Source organism: Chlorocebus sabaeus, chromosome 1 (assembly GCF_047675955.1).
Source record: "Chlorocebus sabaeus isolate Y175 chromosome 1, mChlSab1.0.hap1, whole genome shotgun sequence".
Lineage (NCBI taxonomy): Eukaryota > Metazoa > Chordata > Mammalia > Primates > Cercopithecidae > Chlorocebus > Chlorocebus sabaeus.
In genome coordinates this window covers 115,418,360-115,439,656 of record NC_132904.1, presented here as the reverse complement: position 1 = coordinate 115,439,656, position 21,297 = coordinate 115,418,360, and the positions used below count along the sequence as shown (strand labels likewise).

General features: G+C 47.9%; 2 protein-coding genes across 2 annotated transcripts in view; one reads left to right on the top strand and one right to left on the bottom strand.

The window, feature by feature from the left end:
• The window catches only part of CBL (Cbl proto-oncogene), a 100,880-nt gene extending 94,108 nt beyond the window's left edge, over window positions 1–6,772 (bottom strand). Inside the window, exon 1 of the mRNA XM_008021188.3 lies at window positions 6,212–6,772. Within this exon, the coding sequence (XP_008019379.1) occupies window positions 6,212–6,409 (198 nt within the window). The 5' untranslated portion in view covers window positions 6,410–6,772. The remainder of the gene's footprint in view (window positions 1–6,211) is intronic.
• Window positions 6,773–15,708: 8,936 nt separating this feature from the next.
• On the top strand, window positions 15,709–21,273 carry DRC12 (dynein regulatory complex subunit 12 homolog). Its single transcript, XM_008021178.3, is given in 7 exon segments — window positions 15,709–15,769; window positions 16,196–16,270; window positions 17,333–17,452; window positions 18,295–18,387; window positions 20,716–20,846; window positions 21,100–21,211; window positions 21,214–21,273. Coding segments are annotated over 7 exon segments (630 nt in total). The 3' UTR covers window positions 21,252–21,273.
• Window positions 21,274–21,297: the final 24 nt, after the last annotated feature.

Here is a 21,297-nt window from a genome sequence, read left to right as displayed (position 1 = left end):
CACCCGCCTCGGCCTCCAAAGTGCTAGGATTACAAGCATGAGCCACCACACACCCAGGCAATAAAATATTTTTTTTTATTTAAAAAAAAAAAAAAAGGAATTTTCTTTCAAGCTCATGCTTTTAAATGTATTTTTCTAATAAACTATATCCCATTTAAAAATCATCAATACCTTAATGTTTCAATTATATAAACTAATTAAAAATAAGGGCGGGGCGTGGCGGCTCACTTTGGAAGACTGAGGCAGGTGGATCACCTAAGGTCAGGAGTTCGAGACCAGCCTGATCAACATGGAGAAACCCTGTCTCTACTAAAAATACAAAATTAGCCAGGCATGGTGGCATATGCCTGTAATCTCAGCTACTGGGGAGGCTGAGGCAGAAGAATCGCTTGAACCTGGGAGGCAGGGGCTGTGGTGAGGTGAGATCGCACCATTGCACTCCAGGCTGGGCAGTAAGAGTGGAATTCCACCTCAAAAATAATAATAAAATAAAATGAAAATAAAATTCAAACCTAAAATAGATGCTCTACTTCAGGAGTGGGCAAATTATCACCTGTATCCTTTTTTTGTGGCTTTCACATTTTTAAAGAGTCATAACAACAGCCAGGCGTGGTGGCTCATGTTTGTAGTTCCAGCACTTTGGGAGGCTGAAGTGGGTGGATCACTTGAGGTCAGGAGTTCAAGACCAGCCTAGACAACATGGCAAAACCCCATCTCTACTAAAAATACAAAAATTAGCTGGGTGTGCTGGTGCGCACCTGTAATCCCAGCTACTCAGGAGGCTAAGGCAAAAGAATTGCTTGAACCCAGGAGGCAGAGGTTGCAGTGAGCTGAGATTATGCCATTGCACTCCAGCCTGGGCAACAGAGTGAGCCTCTACCTCAAAAAATAAAAAATACAAAGAGTTGTGGCCGGGAGTGGTGGCTCAAGCCTGTAATCCCAGCACTTTGGGAGGCCGAGGTGGGCGGATCATGAAGTCAGGAGATCAAGACCATCCTGGCTAACATGGTGAAACCCCGTCTCTACTAAAAATACAAAAAAAAATTAGCCGGGCGTGGTGGCGGGCACCTGTAGTCCCAGCTACTCGGGAGGCTGAGGCAGGAGAATGGCGTAAACCCAGGAAGTGGAGTTTGCAGTGAGCCGAGATTGCACCACTGCACTCCAGCCTGGGCGACAGAGCAAGACTCTGTCTCAAAAAAAAAACTAAAATAAAAATAAAAAGAGTTGTAACAATAACAACAAAGAACATGAGACTTACTGTGTGCCCAGCAAAGCCTAAAATACAGTAATCCCCCCGTATCTAAGGTTACCATTACCTGCAGTACCATACAATAAGATTTTTTGCTGTTGTTTTGAGATGGAGTTTCACTCTTGCTGCCCAGGCTGGAGTGCAATGGAGCAGTCTCAGCTCACCGCAACCTCTGCCTCCCAGGTTCAAGCGATTCTCCTGCCTCAGCCTCGCAAGTAGCTGGGATTACAGGCACCCACCACCATACCCAGCTAATTTTTGTATTTTTAGTAGAGACAGGATTTCACCTTTTTGGTCAGGCTAGTCTCGAACTCTTGACCTCAGGTGATCCACTTGCCTCGGCCTCCCAAAGTGCTGGCATTACAGACATAAGCCACCGCGCCCAGCATACAATAAGATATTTTGAGAGACCACATTTACATAACTTTTACTACAATGTATTTTGTAATTGTACTCTTTCATTATTGTTGTTGTTAATCTCTTACTGTGCCTAATTTATAAACTAAGCTTTATCAGAGGTACGTACGTATAGGAAAAACACAGTATATGTACAGGGTTCAGTACTATCCAGGGTTTTCAGGCATCCACTGGGTGTCTTGAACACATCCCCTAGGATAATGGAGGATTACGGTATTTACAATGGCTCTGAAACCTCCCTTTTCAGAAAAAGTTTGCCAACCTCTGTTCTATTTCATAATGGAATGTAAAGTCTCTTACTAAATTGAGCCAGGCATGGTGGCTCATGCCTGTTATCCCAGCACTTTGGGAGGCTGAGGTGGGCAGATCAGCTGAGGCCAGGAGTTCGAGAGCAGCCTGGCCAACATGGTGAAAATCTGTCTCTAGTAAAAAATAAAAATAGAAAAATTAGCCAGATATGGTGGCGCACGCCTGTAATCCCAGCTACTCAGTGGCTGAGACACGAGAATCATTCAAACCTGGGAGGTGGAGGAAACAGTGAGCTGAGAATGTGCCACTGCACTCCAGCCTGGGTGACAGAGCAAATAAATAAATAAATAAACTCTCTTATCAAATTAAACACTTTGATACTTCTAAATTTACATTTAAAGCAATTTACTTATTTTTGAGACAGGGTCTCACTCTGTTCCCCGGGCTGGAGTGCAGTGGCTCGCTCAACAACTCATTGCAGCCTCGATCTCCTAGGCTCAAGCTATCATCCCTAGCAGCTCAAACTTAGAGGAAAGCACCACCATGCCTAGCCAACATGTGTATTTTTTTGCAGAGACAGGGTTTCGCCATGTTGCCCAGGCTGATCTGGAATTCCTGGGCTCAAGCTAGGATCAAATGATCTACCTACTTCATCCTCTCAAAGTGCTGGGATTACAGGTGTGAGCCCAGCATACATTTAAGGCCAATTTAGGTGACTTTTTCTCTTTATTTCCCACTCCTCTCCTCCCTGCCCAACTGTCTTTTGGCTTACTAGCGACTTTCTTCACATAGAAGTACTTATGCACATGTTTATTACAATATCCTGGGGTGGCAAAAAGAAAACCAGAGGCTCTGTCTAACTTTAGTTTAATAACAGCATTCTAGCACAAACATTTTTCCAATAGTAAGTTTAAGTTCCATAAAGGATTAGGAAATCGGGCCTATGTTAACCAGAACCCATGTCTTATGCCAATTTTTCCATCTGTATAGATCCCATATTGGGGGAAGGAAAGAGACTAACAGTTCCCAGTGCTAATTCAATAAACTGATTAAGAGTTGGCTGGAATAATATTCATCCAGCTTCAACAACAAAGATAAAACAGGTATGAGATGGTGACTTAGAACTAAATGTGTGTATGGCCAGGCGCGGTGGCTCACACCTGTAATCCCAGCACTTTGGGAGGCCGAGGCGGGCAGATCACCAGAGGTCGGGAGTTCGAGACCAGTCTGACCAACATGGAGAAACCCTGTCTCTACTGAAAACAGGGGGGGAAAAAAAAAAAAAATCAGTTGGGCATGGTGGCACATGCCTGTAATCCCAGCTACTCGGGAGGTTGAGGCAGGAGAGAATCACTTGAACCTAGCAGGCAGAGGTCGCGGTGAGCTGAGATCGTGTCATTGCATCCAGCCTGTGCAATAAGAGTGAAACTCCGTCTCAAAAAATTAAAATTAAAATTAAAAAAAAAAAAAGAACTAAATGTGTATCATTCAAAGGAATTAAACAGACTTTTTTTTTTCTTTTTTTTTTTTTTGAGACCGAGTCTCGCTCTGTAGCTCAGGCTAGAATGCAGTGGTACGATGATCTTGGCTCACTGCAACCTCTGCCCCAGGTTCAAGGGATTCTCCTGTCTCAGCCTCCCAAGTAGCTGGGATTACAGACGTCTGCTACCACGCCTGGCTAATTCTTGTATTTTTTAGTACAGGCAGGGTTTCACCATGTTGACAGAGCTGGTCTGGAGCTCCTGACTTCAAGTGATCTGCCCACCTCGGCCTCCCAAAATGCTGGGATTACAGGTGTGAACCACGGGGCCCGGCCCCGAAATTTTGTTAAAAAGAATTAAACGTGTGGGACATCTGTGGATTTGACAGTAGGTTCTTCACCACTTGTAGCACCTGAAGTCCAGGTGTGGTGACACATTTAAGACTTTCAACAATAAAAATAAAGTGAAAAAAGAGTAAACCTTATGCTCAAAACATCAATGGTAAAAGAGATGGTGCAATCTAGTAACATCACAGAGGTATTCAAAGATCTGGAAAGCAGCATAAACCTATCAGACTGACACATCAGAAAATACTACGTTTTCAGAGCAACTAGATATATGTGATACAGGGGGAGGAGATAGTACTAAAACCAATCTCTGAGGCAAGTAATACAAAAATAAAACATCCTTCTCCCTACACTGGAATGGAAAAGCTAGAAGCCTACTTTCTGTGAAACTATCAAACCTGAAAAGCAATTTGAGTCGAAACTTTGAGTCCTCTTTATTCTTCCCAAATAATTAAACATTCTGCTGAATAAATCAAAATTCAATACACATACTTTAAATAGATGAAGGAGTAAGACTTAAGGGAGGATTTTATTTGGGCTACCTTGTAGAATAGGACTACCCTATATCTTACTCTGTATTTACAAAACACTTCAATAAGAATACAGAATATTCTTATTCTTTTAGAATAGAGGGCCGGGCCCAGTGGGTAACAGGAGCAGACACTCCATCTCAAGAAAAAAAAAAAACAGAATACAGAATCTCTTTAATAAAGAGATTATTCTTAAGCAGGGGTCACTAATCAGTACAATTTTGATTGTACTGCACCCACATGTCTGATACGAGACACTTATTATAAAGGTATTTTTTTCTATGCCAGAGGAAATTTTTTAGTCCTTAACGATATATCCCTAAAAAGCAAACTAACAAACTGTAGCATTTGAATACCTCCGATGCGCTTTTTTTAAAAGAGGCGACACATTTAAAGTTTCCTTTACGCACCTAAACTTTCTGTAAGGATTTTATTATAATTTTAATAATAAAATTAGTACTACACCACCAATATAATCAACACACAAATACTTGTGTCATTAATTACAATACCAATTATTTAATATGAGAAAAACCAGCCCTAAAAAGGTAGCTATGAAACCACTGGCACGCACTACAGGAGTGTTAATTCACACACAGGACTTATTAGGCATCTGAATTGCACATTACATTGGCTAAGCGCTTCATAATCATTGTATTAGCGGTTTCTAGTCCAAAACAGCCCATGAAGAACTTTACAGAAGAGGAACCGAGGCCCAGAGAGGAACCAAAGAAAACCAAATTTTACCCTGGAGGAAATAACACCATTCTGTTAGAACGAGCCAGATACTTCTAATCACTTTTCATGCGCAATATGAATTTTGCCAAAGTAATTAATGAATATGAAAAATACCAAGAAAACGTACTGAATTCTACCAAAGCGTCTGACTGCTTAAACACTTAATTACTTGAGACTAACTACATTTCATTATACAGAAACAACTATAAGGAAGTAAAAGTCTCCCAAATGACAAACTTACTGGCTAAATATAAAGGAGTTATTTTTGTTCGCATTTGCTAAAAACAAACAAACAAGCGTAATCAAAGAAGCTCATCGAACAAGTTTAAAGTCAGGACCTGTAATGAGGAGTCAGAACCGTTACCAGAAAAAAAGAACCCAGCTCAAGCGGTGTAGTAGGGAGGAAGTTATTAAGAAGTCAGAATCTGCTGCTGCTTAACAGGCTCAGCCAGTCCATCTTTCAGAAGATAATAGTTCTAACCAGAACTTGTGGTTTAATCAGTGCATATCTCAGCACCAGCAATGGATCACATCCAGTGTTTCTGAGGGTAACAAAAAACTTGAGCTGGCGCTAGATGTGGAGGAAAGTTATTTCCTTGCCCCACTTAAACATCCCTATGTCTTCTATCTTCGGGTTACATCTTAATGAGAAGGCACTACACTCTCACCCAGAGCACAGCTTCCCTGCGGAGCTGTCCTGACCCCAGCCAGGTTCCTCAATCAGAGCCCAGGAACCTAATTTCCCTGGTTAGATCTCACCCAGCCAAGAGCCCCAGCCGGTAAATCAAACACTCTTCCTCACGCCCTCCCTGCTAACCTCCCAGGCCAATTCCGTGACCTACATCCCTACACCCTGCACAGAGCCCCAAACTCCGCACCCCCCATTATACTTCCGCCCCACTGGCTTCCCAGTTAACCTTCGCCCCAGCCCCCACTCCATCTTTGTCTGGCTACCCCAAACGCGGCACCCCAGCGTTCCCCGACTCCCAACGGCAGCCCCTCCCCCACGCCGCCCCCCACCCTCCCGGCCTCGTCCCCGCCCCCACGCCCCCCATCCCCCGGCCGGTCACCCCGGCTCCGCGCCTCCCCGGCTTCACCAGACACGTCCCCTCCCCCGCTTCCTCCGTCCGCTCGTTCCCCACCCCGCGGCCCTCCGCCCACGCCCACCCTGCAACAGCCGGCGCTCCGCAGGCCTTTCACCTTGTCCATGAGCTTCCAGCACTTCTCCACCATCTTCTTGTCCACGGTCCCCGGCGGGTGGGGGCTGAGGTGGTGGTGGTGGTGGTGGTGGTGCGGCTGGAAGGCGTCCTTCATGAGCCCAATCAGGCCACCCGAGCCCGAGCCCCCGGAGCCGCCGCCGCCCCCGGCCCCAGAGCTCTTCTTCACGTTGCCGGCCATGGCCTGGGCAGGGTCGGAGCCCAGGCGGGTCCGCCGGCTCGGCTCGACTGCGAGCGAGGGAGAGAAGCAGGGCTTGAAGGAGGGGCCTCTCCCGGCCGCCGCCGCAGCCGCCGCCGCCGCCGGCTATCCGGGCGGAGGGAGGAGCGGCCGTGGGGAGGGGAGTGGGCGGTGCCGGGAGAGCGCGGGACGCGCCCCTTCCGAGCGCGCGAGCCCGAGGCGGGAGGGGCGCGCGTCCCAGAGGCGGACCGGCTTACCGGTGAGCTCGGGGAAGCGGCCGGCCGCGGCCAGACTGCGCAGCGACGACCCCCGGGCCACCGGCTCCGAGCAGCCCGCGTGCCCACAGCTCCCGGAAAGCCGCAGCGAGGTTTCCGTGCCCGTCTCCCCCGCCCCTACGCCGGGGGCGGGGCGGGGCCATGCTGGGGCGGGGCCGGCGGAACCTTCGGGCCTGCGCCCTCTGCTGGAGAAACGGGGAAAGGAGCGGCGGGGGATTGGAGGTGGGGGTAGGTCCAAGGTGGAGTCTGCGCAGTAGTCAGAAACCGAGACTTCCATGCTCCTGTGGGCGGGAGGTTGGCGCTCCTGGGGTGGGTCATGGGAATGTTTAAATTAAGACAGGTGGCAATGGAATGGAAGTCTTGATGTCAAGTCTTTCCCCACGCCTGACAAATGACGAAATGGAGATTAGAGTTATTTGCTTATTTACACTGTGGGAGGATGGTGGGAGAAAAAGGAAAGTTATTTCTCCACCCCTTATTATTTTCAAGTCTTCATTAAGACACGACCAAGGACAGGAATATGAATGCTGCGGCCTGTTCCAGCCGGATTAGGCCCCCAGCAAGGCTTGAGACACTCAAGCCAGTAGCTCTTCTTCCAGGCCCTTTGACCTCTTGAAAAGAAAGTACTTCCTTTTTTTTTTTTTTTTTTTTTTTTTTTTTTTTTTTTTTTGGCTCGTGAAGACTAGTTACGTTTCTGGGAATTGAGTCTCAAACATGTATTTAAGATTCTCCTATTCGGAGCATTGCACCACAGGTCGGCGCCGCCAGCATGAGGGCCCCCTTAGAAGCTGACCTGCTGCTGGCTCTGCCCGAGGGGCTTCTCTCTCCCACCCAGGGAACAGAAATGCTGTTCCCGGTCACTTCCACTTCTCGGTCAATTACACTTCTCTAATGTAAAAGTTTCGTTGGAAGAACTTTGAAAATAGGAACTTCCCTTCCAAAGAAGGAAGTGCCCTGCCCTAATTTACTAATTCTGAGCCTCGGTTTTGGGAGTTTGCAGACCCAGGTGTGTCAGTAAGTATTAGTTCCGCCTTCGATCCCCCTCCAGGCTCTTCACAAAGCACAAAGGATTAGGGAGCTATATTTATCAGGTGCTCCTGAAAGGGGAAAATATCTTTGAATGCAGGGACCTTTCAGCCAGGCATCCTGGGTTTGCAATTTAATCGCCTTTATCTAGAATTGATTTTGGAGTCAACATTATTATTTACTATCAGAAGAATTTCCTTTTATCAGTTTCCATTCAGGAAGAGAAGAATCTATGAAGGGAAAATCTAGGCAAAGCTCCATCCTTAGTGCCAACACCTAGTTGCAGGTCCTCCCTTTCCCTGGACTGTTGAAACTTTTCCTCTGCCTTCAATTCATCCTGCCACCATAGGCTTCCTATAGTATAGTTCAGACAGCATCACAGACTTTAAACACTTCCCATTGCCTCTGGAATAAAATTGACAATCAAGTTGCTCTAACTCCAAGCTAAACAACCTTGTAGTTTTATAATACTCCCTGGTACACATGTCTTATGCTAACTGACTCACCAAGTCATCAAATACAATTCTATTTATTTATTTATTTTTTTTTTTTTTTTTATTTAATTTTATTTTGAGACAGAGTCTCTCTCTGTCACCCAGGCTGGAGCGCACTAGCACAATCTCGACTCACTGCAACCACTGCCCACCGAGTAGCTGGGATTACAGGTGCCTGCCACCATGCCTGATTGATTTTTGTATTTTTAGTAAAGACGAGATTTCACAGTGTTGGCCAGGCTGACATGACCTCCAATTCCTGACCTGAGGTGATCCACCCTCCTCGGCCTCCCAAAGTGCTGAGATCACAGGCATGAGCCACCGCACCTGGCCAATTCTTTCTTTCTTCATCACCATTACTCAGACTGTTCCCTTATTCCCTCTGCCTGAAGTGTGCTTTAAAATCCAATCCGTTCAGCCCAGTGCAGTGGCTCACGCCTGTGATCCCAGCACCTTGTGAGGCCGAGGGGGGCGGATCACCTTAGGTCAGGAGTTGGAGACCAGCTTGGCCAACATGGTGAAATCTCATCTTTACTAAAAATACAAAAATTAGCAGGGTTTAGTGGCGGGCATCTGTAATCCCAGCTACTCGGGAGACTGAGGCAGGAGAATCACTTGAACCCGGGAGCCAGAGGTTGCAGTGAGCCGAGATTGTGCCACTGCACTCCAACCTGGGCGACAAGAGTGAAACTCTGTCAAAAAAAAAAAGAATAAATAAAGTAAGGTTAATAAGAAAAGGAAGATTGCCCTTTACTTACCTTTTTTTTTTTCCCAAAAAAAAAAAATTAGCTGGGCGTGGTGCAAGCCACCACGCCAGGCCACAATTTTTATTTGGCTTGTTTTAGAAAACGTACAAGAGAGAGGATTGGACTGTTGATCACAATGTTATTCCCATTCCAGATTATGCTAGAGTTGGTTCATCCTGCATCACATCGTGTAACATGTAGCCTTTTTCTTACCCCACTTCACCTTCACCCCAAACCACATCCTCATTCCACACCTGAAAGTCCATTGACTGAGCCGAGCATGGTGGCTCACGCCTATAATCCCAACACATTGGGAGGCCGAGGCTGGCGGATCACTCGAGATCGGGAGTTTGAGACCAACCTGACCAACATGGCGAAACCCCATCTCTACTAGAATACAAAAAGTAGCCAAGCGTGGTGGTGGGCACCTGTAATCCCAGCTACTCTGGAGGCTGAAACAGGAGAATGCCTTGAACCTGGGAGGCGGAGGTTGCAGTGATCCGAGATCGCACCACTCCACTTCAGCCTGGGCACAGAGCGAGACTGTCTCAAAAGAAAAAAAGGAAAGTCCATTGACTGAACGTATTTGTAAACTACATTCTCTTCTGGGGTATAGTTGCTTATATTCTGCAATCTGTATTCTAATGTCATTCTATGCATCAGGATGAGAAAAGAAAAGTAGCTCAAAGCTGTCTGAACTGTGTGAGGTATGCAAAATTATCAGGCCCAGAGAAACATAAGTATGGGACTTCAGTCACAAACCCCCGACCCATGCCTGGGGGCAATGGTTTAAAGGCATTTGGTCCCTGACTAGCTGCTTCACCCATCATCTTCATGTTTCTGGAATACAACGTACAACCAATCAAATACCTTACGCTATGTTAATGTAAATGATTAGCAGACAGTTTAGGAACTGCCTCTTCTTTGCATTTGTTTGTTTGTTTATTTATTTATTTTTGGTGGGGTGGTGGTGGTCTCAGGTTGCCCAGGCTGATCTTAAACTCCTGGCCTCAAGTGATCCTCCCGCCTGGGCCTCCCAAAGTGCTAAGATTATAGGCATGAGCCACCACACCTGGCCTCTTTTTTCCTTTAAAAACACACTTGTCAGGAGACTGAGGCAGGAGAATAGCGTGAACCCGGGAGGTGGAGCTTGCATGAGCCGAGATCTCCAGCCTGGGCGACAGAGCGAGACTCCGTCTCAAAAAAAAAAAAAAAAAAAAAAAGACTTGTTGGCTGGGCCTGGTGGCTCACGCCTGTAATCTCAGCACTTTGGGAGGCGGATCACGAGATCAGGAGTTCAAGACCAGCCTGGCCAAGATGGTGAGATGCTGTCTCTATTAAAAATACAAAAAATCAGCCAGACTTGGTGGTGGGAGCCTGTAATCTCAGCTACTCGGGAGGCTGAGGCAGGAGAGTCACTTGAACAGGGAGGCAGAGGTTGCAGTGAGCCAAGATTGTGCCACTGCACTCCAGCCTGGGCAACAAGAGTGAAACTCCATCTCAAAACACACACACACACACACACACACACACACACACTTGTAACTGCTACCAATCTGAGCCCATTGTCAAGGGCAACTTGAATCTATGCTCCTGGATTGCTGTCCTCAAACTTGGCCCAAGTAAACTCTCTGCTTAAATTTGTACCAGTCTTTTCCTTTACATCAACAAGTAATGGGGACACTAATCATTCCACGGAAAAAAAAGTTTCCAACCAAGCAAGGTAGCTCCTGCCTGTAGTCCCAACACTTTGGGAGGCTGAGGCAGATGGATTGCTTGAGCCCAGGAGTTCAAGACCAGGATGGGCAATATAGGGAAACCCTGTCTCTGTAAAAAATGCAAAAATTTGCCAGGCTCAGTGGCTCATGCCTGCAATCCCAGCACTTTTGTTACAGGAAAGGGGTCCCGATCCAGATCCCAAGAGAAGGTTCTTGGATCTCACACAAGAAAGAATTCAGGGCGACTCTAGAGTAAAGTGAAAACAAGTTTATTAGGAAAGTGTTGGAACAGAAGAATGGTGACTCCATAGACATAACCATTTTTATGGTTATTTCTTGATGATATGCTAAACAAGGGGTGGATTATTCATGCCTCCCCTTTTTACACCATACAGGGTAACTTCCTGATGTTGCCATGGCATTTGTAAACTGTCATGGCGCTGGTGGGAGTGTAGCAGTGAGGACGACCAGAGGTCACTCTCGTCACCATCTTGGTTTTGGTGGGTTTTGGCCAGCTCCTTTACTGCGACCTGTTTTATCAGCAAGGTTTTTATGATCTGTATCTGTGCCAACCTCCTATCTCATCCTATGACTTAGAATGCCTTAACCTTCTGGGAATGCAGCCCAGTAGTTCTCAGTCTCATTTTACCCAGCTCCTGTTCAAGATGGAATTGCTCTGGTTCACACAATCCTGACACTTGGAGACCAAAGCAAGCAGATCACCTGAGGTTGGGAGTTCCAGACCAGCCTGGCCAACATGGTGAAACCCCATCTCTACTAAAAATACAAAAATTAGCTGAATGTGGTGGCACATGCCTGTAATCCCAGCTACTCAGGAGACTGAGGCACAAGAATCTCTTGAACCCAGGAAGCGGAGGTTGCAGTGAGCTGAGATCACACCACTGCACTCCAGCATGGGCCACAGAGTGAGACTGTCTCAAAAAAAAAAAAAAAAAAGAAAGAAAGAAAAACCTCCCAAACCGGCTTCTAGATGAGGAGGACAGGGACAGGAACCACCGCTGCATTACAGCACAGGAGAAGGAGGTGGTGGAGGGAGAATAAATGAAAAACATGCTCAAGATTAGAAGAAGCTGGTCTGATGGTAGTGGGCTATCAGAACTTATTAACATTAGTCTCATGTCAAAGAAAAGAGTCAAACTCTGTAAAATATTTGAAGAGATTTATTCTGAGCCAAATATGAGTGACCAATGGCCTGTGACACAACTCTCAGGAGATCCTGACAACAAGTGCTGAAGGTGAACAGGCTACAATTTGGCTTTTTGCATTTTTTGGTTTTTTTCAGACGGAATTGCACTCTTGTTGCCCAGGCTGGAGTGCAATGGCACAATATCGGCTCCCTGCAACCTCCACCTCCCGGGCTCAAGAGATTCTCCTGCCTCAGCCTCCCAAGTAGCTGGGATTACAGACACCCACCAAAATGCTCGGCTAATTTTTTGTATTTGTAGTAGAGACAGGGCTTCACCATGTTGGTCAGGCTGGTCTTGAACTCCTGACCTCAGGTGATCCACCTGCCTTGGCCTCCCGAAGTGCTGGGATGACAGGTGTGAGCCACTGCGCCGGCTTGCTTTATACATTTTAAGAAAACATAAGACATCAATCAATATATGTAAGATGTACATTGGTTCCGTCTAGAAAGGCAGGACAACTGGAAGTGAGGAAGTGGGTAAGGGAATTAGGGTTAGAGTTAGGTTCCGGGTCATAAGTGAATTCAGAGATTTTCCAATTGACAATTGCTTGAAAGAGTTATTATCTAAAGATCTGGAATCAATAGAAAGGAACATCTGGATCACAATAAGGGGTTGCAGAGACCACGGTTTTTTTTTTAGACAGAGTTTTGCTTTTGTTGCCCAGGCTGGAATGCAGTGGCGCGATCTTGGCTCACCGCAACCTCCACCTCCTGGGTTCAAGCGATTCTCCTGCCTCAGCCTCCCAAGTAGCTGGGATTACAGATGCACACCACCATGCCCAGCTAATTTTTGTATTTTTCAGTAGAGAAAGGGTTTAATAATGTTGGCCAGGCTGGTCTCAAACTCCTGACCTCATGATCTGCCCACCTCAGCCTCCCAAAGTGCTGGGATAACAGGCATGAGTCACCATGCCCAGCCTCTTGTGGCTATTTCTACAGATCTGCTCCTGACAATAGGCAATGGACCAAAAATATTGAGGGTGACAGAGTTGAAGAGAAGTACCTAAAGAAAGAAGGCCAGGCGCAGTGGCTCATGCCTGTAATCCCAGCACTTTGGGAGGCTGAGGCAGGTGGATCACGAGGTCAGGAGTTCAAGACCAACCTGGCCAAGATGGTGAAACCCCATCTCTACTAAAAATACAAAAATTAGCCAAGCGTGGTGGTGGGTGCCTGTATCCCAGCTACTCGGGAGGCTGAGGCAGAGAATTGCTTGAACCCGGGAGGTGGAGGTTGCAGTGAGCTGAGATCACATGACTGTACTCCAGCCTGGTGACAGAACAAGACTCTGTCTGAAAAAAAAAAAGATAGCCTGATGCAGTGGCTCACGCCTGTAATCCAAGAACCTTGGGAGGCCAAGGCAGGCAGATCACTTGAGGCCAGGAGTTCAAGACCATGCTGGCCAACATGGTGAACCCCGTCTCTACAAAAAATATAAAAATTAGCCAGGTGTGATGGCATGCGCCTATAGTCCCGGCTACTCAGGAGGTTGAGATGGGAAGATCACCAGAGCCTGGAGAGGCTGAGGCTGCAGTGAACTGTGATCATGCCATTGCACTCCAGCCTGGGTGACAGAGAGAGACACTGAGAAAAAAAAAAATGCCAGGCGCGGTGGCTCACGCCTGGAATCCCAGAATTTTGGGAGGCCGAGGCGGGTGGATCACGAGGTCAGGAGATCGAGTCCATCCTGGCTAACACGGTGAAACCCCGTCTCTACTAAAAATACAAAAAAATTAGGCGTGGTGGTGGATGCCTGCAGTCCCAGCATGAACCCGGGAGGTGGAGCTTGCAGTGAGCCGAGATCGTGCCACTGCACTCCAGCCTGGGCGACAGAGCGAGACTCCGTCTCAAAACAAAAACAAAAACAAAACAAACAAACAAAAAACCTAAAGAAACGGTCTGCAGGTCAGCTAATCCAAAAGGAGAAAAGCCCTGAAGTGTCTGCTGTTTTCACTCTAACCAGTATGGTGCCCAGAGATCCAAGTGGCAGATAGATGGCAAACCTCAGGATAACACAAAGCTGCAGGGAGAGTGAGGGCTGCCTGACAAGGGAAGGCCACCCGTCATACTCTCTCCCCCACATTAATTATTCCAGCCACTCCTGGCTCCAGCAGGACACTAAGAAGTATCCCCAAAGGGAGTCACCCTCAATATTGCCCAGTAAATAATTTAAAAGCAAAAATGTGGGAAACTCAGGAGAAGGTCAAGCAAGTCCACTAGAGGGAGCCCCAACCAACTCTATGCCGCAGGGAGCCTCACAAAGCAATGTCTCAACACCTGTCTGAAAATTAACCACACAAGGGAATGGGGAAATGTAGCAATAGATTAAGTCACTAGGAGAGAAGATAGCCATGTAAACACCCAACTAAAACACAGGCTTTTCAAGAGCTACAAAATCAAACATTTAAAGATCAGGAAACTGAGGCTGAGCAAAGTCAAATGGCTTGCCTCAGTTTACATATCCACAGTTGGGACTCAAACTCAAATGTCTTGTCTCTAACCTGAGCACTTTCCTGCACACTTGCATCCCTTTAGGTCAGTACCCTAGAGTCCATGGGTCTGCTGTTCCTTTGTGTCTCATTTCTCTGAAGTGGGAAACGCCCTCGACTATCTATTCCTGTACTTATTACCCTCATTCCACAGTGTACTGAAGAGGATCTTCAGTGGTTTAGGGTTTTTGTTTGTTTGTTTGTTTGTTTGTTTGAGACAGGGTCTCCCACTGTCATCCAGGCTGGAGTGCAGTGGTGCAATCATAGCTCACTTCTGCCTCAACCTCCCAGGCTTAAGTGGTTCTCCTGCTTCAGCCTTCCGAGTAGCTGAGACTAACAGGTGTGCACTACCATGCCAGGCTAATTTTTTAATTTTTTGTAGAAATGAGGTCTCACTGTGTTGTCCAGGCTGGTCTTGAACTCCTGGCCTCAAGTAATTCTCCTGCCTCAGCTTCTGAAAATGTTGGGATTATAGGCATGAGCCACCACCCCCAGCTTAGATCTTCAGTTTTAAACCTACTAATTAATGTCATTTTGCTGATGGGACCTTGGGATGTCAATTGTCCAACATGGCTACTGTCAGTCCTTTTCCTCTGTATCAGCACAACATATTATCTCAGATGTGCACATCTGAATTTGGAAGTCTCCAAATTGCAGGCCATGTCTACATGGCAATGAATCATAACTAATCGGCCTCCAAAGCCCTTTCTTTTCAAACTATACTTAGGGTTTTGGGATAAGGAAAGAACTGACCCTTTGAGACCTTGATATTTTAAGCTTTGTGAGCTGATTTAGCCCATTCCACCTTCCTACAAACTCCATGTTTCCCAGTTACCTGGACAACATACAGCCTCCCGAAACCCAACCTTCCAGCCCTCAGTCCTGCCCTCAAGAGAAATTTGCCACCAAGGACTGGCTCCCAGGACCCAGGACCCAGTCCCCGCCTCAGGCTCCTCGCTAGTTGGGCCTTCTCTCTGCCACTCCCCACGGGTGGGTCATTCCACAGGGAGCCCCAACACTGGCAGGAGAGGATCCTACAGGTAGGAAGAGGGGGTTGAGGATGATGGGAAGAGGGAGGGGAGCAGGTACAGGGATTTATCTAAAAGAGAGTTGTGAGGAGTGACTTCCGTACAGTCAGCCTGGTTGAGAGAAAAAACTTCACCCTCCCTATTGACCCCAACCCTGCCTGAGGTTCCAAAGAGACTGTGAACTGACTTTTCTGAAGAGTATGAGAGACAAATTTGGAGTAGAACCAGGAGACTCCCCTGAGACTCCTGATTCAGTCAGGAGAGCATCCCTGTGTCCAGACCTAAACATAAGGTCCCCTCCTTCTCCCAGGACAGCAAGGAGATGCCACCTAAAAACATAGAAAAAGGGAAGAAATCTGGGGCACAGAAGAAAAAGAATGGGGGTGAGTCATGGTGGGTGGAGGTGCCCCCTGCTTCTCCATGTTCTGGCATGAAGACCACGCAGAGCTCCTCCAGAGAGAATTCAGCCTTCTGCATGACAGGATGGAACTCTCTTGACCTTCCTCTTTCGTGTCCTTGAAGTCAGATGCAGGGAGCTGAGGAAGTGGGGAAATGGTCACTCACGCTCTCCTTTAAGCACCATCTAGCTTTGTGCCTTCCTAATATATTTGTCATGTGTATTTTGCATATCTGTTATGTGCTGGTTGGTAAGGACACAGTGCTGACTTCAGTAGACTCTGCCACCATGGATCCCTCATTTAGTGGTCCTCAGGTCTCCTGTGGCAAAAGTGCAGGGTGTGGGGCGAGGATGCAAGGAGAGTGAGGAATGCTGAGATCACGAAGAGCTGAGGCTCTGCCACTTGCCACAGCAGGTGCAGATGTGGAGGCTGAGTCCAGGCACAGGCTGGTGGTGCTGGAGAAGGAGCTGCTCCGAGACCACTTGGGTAAGGAGGGTAGAAGCTGGCATGGGGGTGGGCAACAGGGCAAGTGAAATGGGGCATTTCTGTATCCTGGGGGATTGGAGAGTTGGAGATATACAGTGGGGGGCTAAGTTGAACCCTAACCATCCCCTAGTGGAAAAAGACAATAACAGAGGGGTGGGCAGTGAGAGTTGATAAGGGAAGCTTTTTTTTAGACAGAATCTTGCTCTATTGCCCAGGCTGGACTGCAGTGGTGTGATCATAGTTCACTGTAATCTCAAACTCCTGGACCCCAACAATCTTCCCACCTCAGCTTCACGAGTAGCTGGTGCACACCACCCTACCTGGCTACTTTATTTATTTATTTATTTTTCTTTTTTTTAATTATTTTTATTATTTTATTTTATTTTATTTTATTTTACTATCTTTTTTTTTAAGACAGAGTCTTGTGCTCTGTTGCCCAGGCTGGAGTGCAGTGGCGCAATCTTGGCTCACTGCAACCTCTACCTCCCAGGCTCAAGTGATTCCCCCGCCTCGGCCTCCCAAGTAGCTGGGATTACAGGCACACAGCCACCACGCCTGGCTAATTTTTGTATTCTTATTAAAGACAGGTTTTCACCATGTTGGCCAAGCTGGTCTCGAACTCTTGACCTCATGATCCTCCCACCTTGGCCTCCCAAAGTGCTGGGATTACAGGCATGAGCCACTGTGCCTGGCCCTATTTATTTTTCTTACAGAGACAAGGTCTCACTCTGTTGCCCAGGCAGGTCTCAAACTCCTGGCCTCAAGCAATTCTCCCACCTAAGCCTCCCAAAATATTGGGATTACAGGCATGAGCCACCATGCCGGGCTATCCGGAAAGCTATTTTGTATAGGCAGAACATGTAGAGAGTCTTTACTTCTTAATAATGAGGAGCCTGTGAGACTCTAGGGATAAAAAACAAAAACAACAAAACCCAGAGAGAGAATAAGAGGCTGGACGCCCCGCCACCAGATTTCTAGAGACGGGCAAAATTCATCAAGTTCATGGGGGCTGATTTAGCGGGCCCCAGCCAGTCCTGACAGTGGCTCTGGGACTGCTCACAGCTCTACGGAGGGATGAAGCCCGTCGAGCCAAGGCTTCCGAAGACCAGCTGAAGCAGAGGCTGCAAAGGATGGAGGCTGAGCTGGAAGGGGCCCAAAGTGAAGGGAAGGCCATATATGCAGGTGTGTGGTCTGTTGAGCAGGTGGGCAGGAGACAGGGGCCTGGAGGAAGACAACCAGCAGGGTCGGATGATGCAAGGAAGGGAAACAAGGAGGGCTTCCGACTGCCAGGCCTGGTCTTGGTCTTCCCCGAACAGTACAAAACAGGCAGGATCTTGCAGGAATCAAAGGCAGGTAGGTTCCTGGGATCCCAGGCAGGGGCCTGCCAGGATGCCTGGTGCCATGTGCTTGATGCTGTGTAGGATACACAAGCAGTCATAGCCATCACCTCAACCATCCTATGGGAGGGGAGAAGGACTAGCATCCCCATCCAAAGCTGGACGGTGGGGGAGGTAGGTTGGGCTTCCTTTCCCTTCCTCAGGTTTTCATGGTCTCTAGCTTCTCAGAATCACAAAAAGAACCAAGAAGACCATGGGCCGGGAGTGGTGGCTCACACCTGTAATCCCAGCACTTTGGGAGGCCGAGGCGGGCGGATCATGAGGTCAGGAGATCGAGACCATCCTGGCTAACACGGTGAAACCCCGTCTCTACTAAAAATGCAAAAAATTAGCCAGATGTGGTGGCAGGTGCCTGTAGTCCCAGCTACTCAGGAGACTAAGGCAGGAGAATGGGGTGAACCCGGGAGGCGGAGCTTGCAGTGAACCGAGATCGCACCACTGCACTCCAGCCTGGGCAACAGAGCGAGACCCTGTCTCAAAAAAAAAAAAAAGAAGAAGAACCAAGAAGGCCTTTGTGCTCCTGTTCCACTAGACCAAGTAGAGTCTTCCCCACCCACAACTTCATTTCCTTTCTCCATCGCTCCATCTCCAATGTGGGTCCTTGGCAGCCCACTGCCCCCACCCCAGAGATGAGTCGCCAGTGCCATGCCCTGCAGGAGGATATGCAATCCCACAGCAAGCAGCTGGAGGAAGAAGTCAAGGGCCTTCGGGGGCAGCTAGGTAGGTTTCCCCACCCCCCAAGCCCCTTGTCTCCAAGAGGTGCAGCAAGGGCCAGCATGAAGGAGCAGACTTCAAAGTCTCTACTCCAGAAAGCTGCCACCTGGGCTCTGGGATCACTTTCCCCACTTTCACTGACCCTCCACCACCGAGGACTGGAGCAGAGGGTTCGGGATGCCAAGAATCTCTGTTGTAAGTAAAGAAGAGGCACCAGGCGCAGTGGCTCAGGCCTGTAATCCCAGCACTATTGGAGGCCAAGGCGGGCGGATCACCGAAAGTCAGGAGTTCAAGAACAGCCTGGCCAAATGGCAAAACCCCGTCTCTACTAAAAATATAAAAATTAGCCAGATGTGGTGGCGCACACCTGTAATCCCAGCTACTCAGGAGGCTGAGGCAGGAGAATTGCTTGAATCCGGGAGGCAGAGGTTGCAGTGAGCCGAGATCGCGCCATTGCACTCCAGCCTGGGCGACAGAGCAACTCTGTCTCAAAAAAATAAATAAAAATAAAAAAGAAGAGGTAGGCGTCACACCCCATTTCCTCCTCTCCAAGTCCAGCCCTACCTAACTCCCCACCACTGCCATGTCTCTTGTGAGCAAAACATATTCCCTTTTAGTTTAGCTGATTTCTACAACGAAACCAAGGGAAAATGTTTGACTTATTTACTTCTATATCTTCAAGACCTAGCACCCGGTAGGTCCTAAATAACTGTTCACCAAATAAATGAATAAACACTCCCAATAAGCAAAAATATTTTTAAAAACTAGGAAGCCTTTGCTTCACTTCTGTTGCCTCCTACTTACGAAATAATGTTGAAATATCTCAGCATGACACATGAGCTCTTGCACAATTTTGGTCTCAAAGTGTTCATACCTTAAAACGCCTTCAGCCGGGCTCGGTGGCTCACCCCTGTAATCCCAGCATTTTGGGAGGCCAAGGCGAGAGGATTGCTTGAGGCCAGGAGTTCGAGACCAGCCTGGCCAATATGGTGAAATGCTGTCTCTACTAAAATTACAAAAATTAGCCGGGCATGGTGGCGTGTGCCTGTAATCTCAGATACTTGGGAGGCTGAGTCAGAAGAATCACTTGAATCCAGGACGCGGAGGCTGCAGTGAGCCGACATCACACTACTGCACTCCAGCCTGGGTGACAGAGTAAGACTCCGACCAAAAAAAAAAAAAAAGCCTTCGGTTTAGCTATAGATGGCCAGGAGCTGCTTATCTGCCATTCAGACCCTGGGTTCCTTTCCTAATCTTTGCTTTACCTCAAATTCCAAGTCAATCAATAACTCAATTGTTTTTGTTTTTGTTGTTACTGTTTTTTGGTTTGTTTGTTTTTTTGTTTTTTTGTTTTGAGACGCAGTTTCATTCTGGTTGCTCAGGCTGGAGTGCAATGGCGCAATCTTGGCTCACAGCAACCTCTGCCTCCCAGGTTCAAGCAATTCTCCTGCCTCAGCCTCCCGAGTAGTTGGGATTACAGATGTGTGCCACCATGCCTGGCTAATTTTTGTACTTTTAGTAGAGATGGGAGTTTCACCATGTTGGCCAGGACTCCTGATCTCAGGTAATCCGCCCTCCCCGGCCTCCCATAGTGCTAGGATTACAGGCGTGAGCCACCACACCCGGCCAATGAATCAATGTTTACTGAGCACTTCCTGTATACTAGCTAGGTGCTTTGTCATCCATTATCGTGTTCAAAGGTCACAGCATACCCCTGAGAGATGTGTCATTCTCTCTTTAAAGATGAAGACACCAGCTAGCTGCGGTGGCTCACGCCTATAATCCCAGCACTCTGGGAGGCTGAGGTGGGCGGATCACGAGGTCAAGAGATAGCTGACCATCCTGGCCAACATGGTGAAACCCCATCTCTACTAAAAATTTAAAAATTAGCTGGGCGTGGTGGCATGTGCCTGTAGTCCCAGCTACTCAGGAGGCTGAGGCAGGAGAATTGCTTGAACCCAGGAGGCGGCGGTTGCAGTGAACCGAGATCATGCCACTGCACTCCAGTCTGGCGACAGAGTGAGACTCCATCTAAATAAATAAATAAATAAATAAATAAATAAATAAATAAAAAGATGAAGACACTGAGGCTCAGAAAGAGACATGTCTGTGGTCACCTAGGTAGTAATCCGACTTTGGAGCCTTCTGTCTCAAGCCCACCATTCTCTGCTATACCTCAGTGGAGCTTCAGCTTTTACAGGGACTGCAGGAAAGTTGGTGATGCTGGGGGAGTCTGGAATGAGCCCATTCAAGGTCTCCTTTCCAGATACCTTTGGAGACTGGTTAAGGATAGAGTGTCACCATCCTGCTGTCTTTCATCCTGCCTGCCCCCAGAGGCATGCCAAAGGGAAGCTGCGGCTGCGCGGGAAGAGGCTGAACAAGCTCTAAGAGAGTGGGACCAGGCCCTGTCTCAGCTTCGGACCCACGTGGCAGACATGGAGGCAAAGTATGAGGAAATCTTACAGGTAAGCACCACCTCCTGGATCCTAGCTGTCCCAGTACCCAGGACTCCCCCATGCCCACAAACTCCAGCTAGTGTGATGACTGACAACCCAGGGGTAAGGAGAAGAAGTATCTCCAAGGGAGCCCTGCTCTATCCTGAGGGCAGAGAGGGGATACAACCATGTCTACTGGGCAAGGAAAGCTTACGAACCAACCTGAGGCAGCCCTCACTCCTTCCCTCTCTCTTCCTGGGGGCTGAAATATTGATGTCTGCAGGACAGTCTGGACAGGCTCTTGGCCAAGCTGAGAGCCATCAAGTCGCAGTGGGATGGGACGGCATTGAGACTCCATGCCAGGCACAAGGAGCAGCTATGCCAGTTTGGACTCACCGCCCTGGATCTTTGAGGCCACCAGCCCCTAGTCTCTAGTGTTCTCTGAGGCGCCAGCAATAAAGTGTCTTGATGTAGAACTCAG